Source organism: Cucurbita moschata, unplaced genomic scaffold, assembly GCF_002738365.1.
Source record: "Cucurbita moschata cultivar Rifu unplaced genomic scaffold, Cmos_1.0 Cmo_Scf00009, whole genome shotgun sequence".
Taxonomy (NCBI): Eukaryota; Viridiplantae; Streptophyta; class Magnoliopsida; order Cucurbitales; family Cucurbitaceae; genus Cucurbita; species Cucurbita moschata.
Genome location: NW_019268525.1, coordinates 2,931,416 through 2,939,443, shown reverse-complemented (window position 1 = coordinate 2,939,443; position 8,028 = coordinate 2,931,416). Strand labels below are relative to the sequence as shown.

Genomic DNA, 8,028 nt, shown 5'->3' with positions numbered 1-8,028 from the left:
TTTTTTTTTTTTTTTTTTTTTTTTTTTTTTTTTTTTTTTTTTTTTTTTTTGTACAAAGGAACCAAATTTGAAACCCATGAAACCCATTTTAAATTTTAAAAGTCGAATTAAACTAAAACTAAATTTAATAAAAGATCAAAGGTATATAATTTTACCCATTAAAAATTAGGAACAAATACCTTCGCCGAACGGCATGGACAAGAAGAGCAGCGACCGCTCTTCACGGCAGCCACGGAGGACGACGGTGGACGACGGGTAACCAGGCGGCGGCTTCCTAAGCTCCTCCTCCGTAATCGGGTCATCAACGGTCACCCTTCTTCTCGGATAAGCAATAACAGCAATCGACGCAGCACTGACAACAGTAAAACTAACCGATTTGATCCGCAGCGGCGCAGCGATTTCAGGGACCCAATACGCAAAATCATAGAAAACGACATCAGGGCAGGCAGAACAGAGGATCTCCGCCACCTGCTGCCGAGTCATGTCGAAAGCAGAGGCGAGCAAGGGGGTAAGAGAAATTGGTATATCAGAGGCGGTTTCCGTCGCCGGAGGGAGGCCGGAGACATGGGGAACCGTCAAGAAATGGAAGGAGATGAGATTTGGGTGAAGATTTAGATTTTGTAAAAGAGGGAGCGCTTTGGAGGGCAAAAGGAAGGTGATTTTGTGGCCTCTGGCGGCGAGCTCGTTGGAGATATGAAGAAATGGAGTCATGTGGCCGGCGGCAAACCATGGGAACATGGCAATATGGAGCTTTGATGATTGGGTTTCTGCCATTTTGTTTGTTCGTGCCGTTTGTGATTTGTGGAATGGCAGGGGAAATATAAATGCCACAACTTGCACGTGGTCCCATGACAGGATATATACTTTTTTCCGATTAAATTATAAATTAGTTATGTCAATAATAGGGTGAAAATCTCTCGGATTAAATTATAAATTAGTTATGTCTATGATGGTGTGAAAATCTCTACAGATTTTAAAATCATGAGATTAACGACAATAGGTAACGGGTTAAGGCAGATAATTTGATAGTGATGACCTCATACTTGGGCTATTACACACGGTCATATAAGTTAAAAGGAAAAATTAGGTGGGGCGTAGTGGTTAGGTGGGGCATGCATCATAAATGTAACGATGTCATATATAAAATAATTTATATAAGCTTAATAATTTAAACTAAGATGTCATCAACAAAATCCAGAGCAATCTTTTTTTACGGACACAAACCCTTTGATTTGGATAATGAGGTATGTCAATAATTATTGTACACGTTCTAGACACTTTAGACGAGCGTCATTATTGAAAGGATATGATCGGTGGTTGTTTGGCATAATAAATAAACATATACATATAGTAATTTAAAACAAAAATAATAATATAGGTTGAAAAGTGAATTTTATCAAACATGTTTTTATAAGCCCAACACCCTAATTAAGGTAAGATTCATGGAATAATGACAGAATAACAAAAAGTGCTTTGAAAATTGTCTTTGAGTGACATTCATAGGTAAAATGTCGTTAGCAATTGTTGTTCGAGAAGGAGAACAAATTTAGATTCCAATAAAGTGATGGTCCTCTCTACAAACTTTCTAGAATGATCAATTCACCCCAATTGCACACCTAACGTTCTCCCAATAACTAGATATTTCGTAGCATTCTCTACACTAAAAGTTGCACATCGAACATTCTTATAATGTCAACAAGACTTTTATTTCAATAACTCCTGATATGAAACCTCATTGTCTTTGTCCCGTTCTTATTTGTATGACATGCGTACATAGTGACACAGGAATTACATTTGGCTTTAGGTTTATCTTCACTACAATAAGACATTTAGTAAAGTGATCTCGTACCATAGTTCTCCGCTTTCATTCATCCTTCAGTGGTGGTCGCACCTTTGCTTTTGAACTAACAAAAACATGTAAAATAAAAATGTTGATCAGAAGATTATAAGAGTGGTTGGAATCAAATCTAAAGTTCTTGAACTAACCGTATGGAGGATGGACTATGAAGATGTAGCTCAATCCAACTTCGAGGCAGGGATGTACTAGCTCGTGGTCAACTCAATTGAAACGATAAGCGAACACACCCAAACCAAAGGCGACCAATTGTGGTCGACTGCAAGAATATACAACCAGCTGAACTGATCTAGACTTGAATTGAGCAATTTGATCGAGTTTTTTTAGTTTAGCCTCCACCTCTGGTCTCTATGTTCTAGCCAACTAAACACACTATGATCAAGTCATGTTCATATGACATGTCCTCATGTCCATGCTGTCGTATTCATTTCTGGTAAGGTGTCACATCTGAATTGAGTCATAGCCCGTACAGTATGGAAGAAGACATGCAGTACCTTTCACCAACCAGTGTTCTAAATAATCCAACTCCAGTAATATTGTTAAAACAAAGGGGCCCTATAACTTTTAACTGAGGCTCCGAACGTTGAGGACAGCTCAATCAAAGGAATTCATACAGTAAGTACAATTCCTCTAAAAGATTACATCCCAAAAGACAATAAATTTGAAGATCCTCCACAGTCCAGTTATTCCGATTTGATCCAAATTCATTCAGAAGAATATTTTTTGTCAAACCATTGAGGATGTTTAGACAACTAGTGCAGCATTGAAAAGAACATACCAGCGCAGAGTTAGTCGAGAGGCCACTTGTGCTTGGAGACGAGTGAACGTTCACTTCATGGTCATTCCCTCTCCAATTTTTAAAACGCGTTTGCTAGAGAGAGATTTCCACACCAATGCTTCGTTCCCCTCTTCACTGATATGGGATCTCACAATCCACCCCTTCAAGACCCAGCATACTCGCTAGCACTCGTTTCCCTCTCCAATCGATGTGAGATCTCACAATACATCCTTCTTCGGGACGTAGCGTCCTTGCTGGCACTCGTTCCTCTCTCCAATCGATGTGGGATCTCACAATCCACCTCCTTCGGGACCCAGCGTCCTCGTTGGCATACTGCCCGGTATCTACCTGCCTTCGAAGCTCAGCATTCTCACTAGCACACCATCCGATATCTAGTTTTGATACCATTTGTAATGTCACTAATTTAGAGTAAGAAAATTAGTGGCGTTACTTATCCATTTCATGCCCAAATCAGATGCAAGTTCAACATAACAGATACTAAGGATCAAATTTACACAGTAATCACTCATTGGGTCACAGATATCACAAGTTAACAGGATTATGCTGATATAAACCAGTCACTACATCTTAATAAACTCATTCAACAACAGTTACACCGAAAAAATACTTTTCCAATCACCAAATTCCATGTTCTCTGAGCAACTCCTAGTCCTCAAAAGTAACAAAATTACAACTATAGAAGCTGAAGCAGGATAAACTGTACGAGTTTATTAAAAATAAAGGCCATTCAAGTTTTAATAATTACATACATGTAACCATCTTAAGAAGCTAAAGCTAACAGACATTGAAGAGTATTAATAATTTCAACTGTTCAGCATCATCAATACTCTTAACCAGATCGATTAATACCCATTTTGATTTCTCTGCACCATATTTGTATATCTTCCTCCTTCAATGAGTCTAGGAGAAAGATTTCCAAAATAAAAAAGAAAGAAATTCAGAATTAAACCATCTTAAGAAGCTAAAGCTAACAGACATTGAAGAGTATTAATAATTTCAACTGTTCAGCATCATCAATACTCTTAACCAGATCGATTAATACCCATTTTGATTTCTCTGCACCATATTTGTATATCTTCCTCCTTCAATGAGTCTAGGAGAAAGATTTCCAAAATAAAAAAGAAAGAAATTCAGAATTAAACCATCTTAAGAAGCTAAAGCTAACAGACATTGAAGAGTATTAATAATTTCAACTGTTCGGCATCATCAATACTCTTAACCAGATCGATTAATACCCATTTTGATTTCTCTGCACCATATTTGTATATCTTCCTCCTTCAATGAGTCTAGGAGAAAGATTTCCAAAATAAAAAAGAAAGAAATTCAGAATTAAACCATCTTAAGAAGCTAAAGCTAACAGACATTGAAGAGTATTAATAATTTCAACTGTTCGGCATCATCAATACTCTTAACCAGATCGATTAATACCCATTTTGATTTCTCTGCACCATATTTGTATATCTTCCTCCTTCAATGAGTCTAGGAGAAAGATTTCCAAAATAAAAAAGAAAGAAATTCAGAATTAAACCTCAAGGGAGAATCTACTGGAAAAAAGAGCCTCGATGACTACCCTCTTTCTCGATCGATTACCACTCCGCTTCAATGACGAAGAAACAGATCCCGAGGACATCGCACGACAAAAATCACAAATAGAATCGACAACACAAACAACGTCCTAAACCTATTCGGTCGAGCAAAACTCAAAGAATCCTAAACTTCATCCAATTATCATTCCAACGAACCAAATACGAGAGCATTCAAACATTACCACAAAGCAGTAGGGAAAGGAACTCACCAATTGATAACCAATACGGATCTATCTAGAAAACGAACCCTAGAAATCGTTTACAGAGCTTTCCGGCTGCTCTCGTAAAATCTCCCCGAGTCGCCATGAAAACTGAAGGTCGAGCTTCAACATTTGCATTCATATTTTTGTGATATTTTCACTCTCAGTAAGAGAACTTCATGATGAAATTTCTCATATACAGAGAGACTGAGCCAGTGGGCCGTGGGCTTCTTGGCGCGTGTTTCTATTTTTTTTTAATTAAAAAATAGTTTTTAAAATTTAGTCAATATTTGTTTAAAAATTAAAATTTTATCAAAATATATAAACAAAAATATAGGGACGAGTTAATTAATTTTTATTTAATAAATCTTAAATTTTAACTTTATGTAATTATTATCTAATTTTATTAATTTATAATAGTAATTTTCATACGGGTAAAATATATAGAAAGGATAACTCAATAAATTATCGATGATAATTTTCAAATTTATTGAAACTAAATTAGAACACGATTAAAAAAAATTAAATTTTATAGACTAAATTTCTAATTTAATTCGTTTTTTTTAGTAATTTAGATTGTTTAATTAATTTAATTTATATAGGGCTCAAATAAACGAAATATTCGGCCAAGAAGCTCAAAAACCCACCTTGGCTCGAGCTGACCTATAGGGCATGCACTTTGCAAATTCACAGCTCACCGAGTCTTTAGGGAGAAATCGTGGGTCAACCCTCGTATAAATAGTTTATGATAACGTTATTAGAAGTAATTCGATCCTCGTTCTCTAAACCTAAAAGCTTGTTACATTTTTACCTCGTTGCCTCGAGTATTAAAGTGCGTGTGACAAGCTCGACACCGATATGCAGTCTCCTTTATTTTATAAGCCGCTGTAAATTTACAGTTGAATCAGGTGCAAATCGAGCACATTACGTTCGTTACAGTTCCCAAAAAGCTAAAGAAAATCTCATATCTTTTCATTCCATCGCCCATTTTACAACAACATTCAACAATATTCCCATTGAATTAGCTTTTCATTTGGCCTAAAACCCTAAAAAGGAATCATATCAGTGAACCAAATGATTACATCGATGGGAAGCTTCACAAGGGTGATTGAGAAACTTATAAGTATTGCAACACACACACAGCAAGGGCAAATGCAGCTCAAAATGGACCTACCCAAATCATCAAAAACCATACAAACATTAATCAAAATCGGATCGAACCAACAAAAATGCAAGATAAAACCCTAATCGTAGACGACGAAGAACAGGAGCATGCATTCCGAGAAAATTAGGGTTTGTTTTTGTTCGTGGTTGTGTTTCTCGACATGATATCGAAAGGAAAAATTGAAAAAACGGGTTAGAATTAAACGATAACGAAGAATAAAAGAAACTTACAAAAAGATGAAAAGAAGAGAACCAATGAAGGAGAGAGATAAGGAAAGAAGGGCAAATGGTAGGCCTATCAAGAACCCTAATGGCCTGCAACATGCCATAGTTTTAGAGATGAAAAGATTAGAAATTTCAGGTCATGGCATGCTTCCATTGATTTCAATGTTCTTGGTTTAGGGTTTCTTCAAACTCTCTTTGTTTGGATGATATCAAAAGGTGAGCCATTTTGGGAGGGAGGATCCATGGTGTAGCTAATTAAGAGAAATAGGAAAAAGAGGTTATGATGTAATACCCTCTATCTATCTCTATTTCTCCCCCTTTTTCTCCCTCGCTATCCATTTTATTTTTGGGTCGAGAAAATTTGAACGAGGAGATATTAAATATCTCTATAGAACGTTTATTTCGGGTTTGTTTTTGTTGGTATAGATGGATCAAGAGAAGATATACTGACTTAACGTGTGTCAGTAGAAAGACTTTCCTTGACACATAATGCATTCACTGAAAGTAACTTATTTCCTTGACACATAATGCATATTTCCTTGACACATAATGCATTCACTGAAAGTAACTTATTTCCTTGACACATAATGCATATTTCCTTGACACATAATGCATTCACTGAAAGTAACTTATTTCCTTGACACATAATGCATATTTCCTTGACACATAATGCATTCACTGAAAGTAACTTATTTCCTTGACACATAATGCATATTTCCTTGACACATAATGCATTCACTGAAAGTAACTTATTTCCTTGACACATAATGCATATTTCCTTGACACATAATGCATTCACTGAAAGTAACTTATTTCCTTGACACATAATGCATATTTCCTTGACACATAATGCATTCACTGAAAGTAACTTATTTCCTTGACACATAATGCATATTTCCTTGACACATAATGCATTCACTGAAAGTAACTTATTTCCTTGACACATAATGCATATTTCCTTGACACATAATGCATTCACTGAAAGTAACTTATTTCCTTGACACATAATGCATATTTCCTTGACACATAATGCATTCACTGAAAGTAACTTATTTCCTTGACACATAATGCATATTTCCTTGACACATAATGCATTCACTGAAAGTAACTTATTTCCTTGACACATAATGCATATTTCCTTGACACATAATGCATTCACTGAAAGTAACTTATTTCCTTGACACATAATGCATATTTCCTTGACACATAATGCATTCACTGAAAGTAACTTATTTCCTTGACACATAATGCATATTTCCTTGACACATAATGCATTCACTGAAAGTAACTTATTTCCTTGACACATAATGCATATTTCCTTGACACATAATGCATTCACTGAAAGTAACTTATTTCCTTGACACATAATGCATATTTCCTTGACACATAATGCATTCACTGAAAGTAACTTATTTCCTTGACACATAATGCATATTTCCTTGACACATAATGCATTCACTGAAAGTAACTTATATTATAAATTACTCTGTTATTGAGCATGTTGATACACCTAGAAAAAAAAAAATACACACGCCCAGTGGGACTCGAACCCACAATCACCTAATTAGAAGTCAGATGCCTTATCCATTAGGCCATGGGCGCTCCCACCAAAGATTCAATTAGCTATGTACTTTTAAGTTATGAAATAAGATTCTATAGACATTCAATATTTTTCTTTTAAAAGTGAACCACAAAAAAAATAATACGCACGCCCAGTGGGACTCGAACCCACAATCGCCTGATTAGAAGTCAGATGCCTTATCCATTAGGCCATGGGCGCCTCTTGTTTTCACAAATTTTTCTAAATTATTATTAATTTTTAATAATATTTTTCTATCCCTATGTTTAATCAAATCTTTGTTCGTACTCGAACACATTTTTAGATAATTAATACAATAAATTAGGTTAAATTTTTTTCAAATATCTCAAGATAGGTTCAAAATTTGAGAAAACAAAAACTAGCTTCCATAAAAATTTAACGTCGTGCGTATTCATAAAGTGGTTCGATCTAATCTACCATGATCGAAAGTTTAATCCAAATAAGTGGTTCAATTGTGATCTAACCCAACAAAAATCAAAGAATAGGATTAATACTCAAAATTGAACCAAAGTCCGTGTTTAATAGCTCAACCCAAGTCCGGATAAGGGACCATGAAATCCAGACTCGGTGTACACTATCTCCATGACCAAACACAAGCA

At 35.6% G+C, this 8,028-nt stretch overlaps 2 protein-coding genes, 1 long non-coding RNA gene and 2 other non-coding genes across 6 annotated transcripts in view; all 5 read right to left on the bottom strand.

Annotated features, from left to right (window-relative positions):
* LOC111446923 (UDP-glycosyltransferase 79B6-like) overlaps nucleotides 1–841 on the bottom strand; it is a 2,997-nt gene extending 2,156 nt beyond the window's left edge. Inside the window, exon 1 of the mRNA XM_023085850.1 lies at nucleotides 180–841. Coding sequence (XP_022941618.1) covers nucleotides 180–774 — 595 coding nt within the window. The 5' untranslated portion in view covers nucleotides 775–841. The remainder of the gene's footprint in view (nucleotides 1–179) is intronic.
* Nucleotides 842–1,527: 686 nt separating this feature from the next.
* Nucleotides 1,528–2,733, bottom strand: LOC111446926. 2 transcript variants are annotated; one of them, XR_002711169.1, is made up of 3 exons: nucleotides 1,987–2,733; nucleotides 1,850–1,904; nucleotides 1,528–1,751 (listed from the first exon to the last, which is right to left on the bottom strand). It is a non-coding gene; the product is annotated as an uncharacterized LOC111446926 (long non-coding RNA). The 2 variants fall into 2 exon arrangements; XR_002711168.1 differs by having other exon boundaries at nucleotides 1,528–1,904.
* Nucleotides 2,734–6,280: 3,547 nt separating this feature from the next.
* Nucleotides 6,281–7,255, bottom strand: LOC111447203. Its single transcript, XM_023086243.1, has one exon. The coding sequence runs from the start codon at nucleotides 7,253–7,255 to the stop codon at nucleotides 6,281–6,283; it is 975 nt and encodes a 324-aa protein (XP_022942011.1).
* A 103-nt stretch (nucleotides 7,256–7,358) lies between these two features.
* Nucleotides 7,359–7,431, bottom strand: TRNAR-UCU. Its single transcript has one exon. It is a non-coding gene; the product is annotated as a tRNA-Arg (tRNA).
* Nucleotides 7,432–7,536: 105 nt separating this feature from the next.
* TRNAR-UCU lies at nucleotides 7,537–7,609 on the bottom strand. The gene has a single exon. It is a non-coding gene; the product is annotated as a tRNA-Arg (tRNA).
* Between the last annotated feature and the right edge of the window lie 419 nt (nucleotides 7,610–8,028).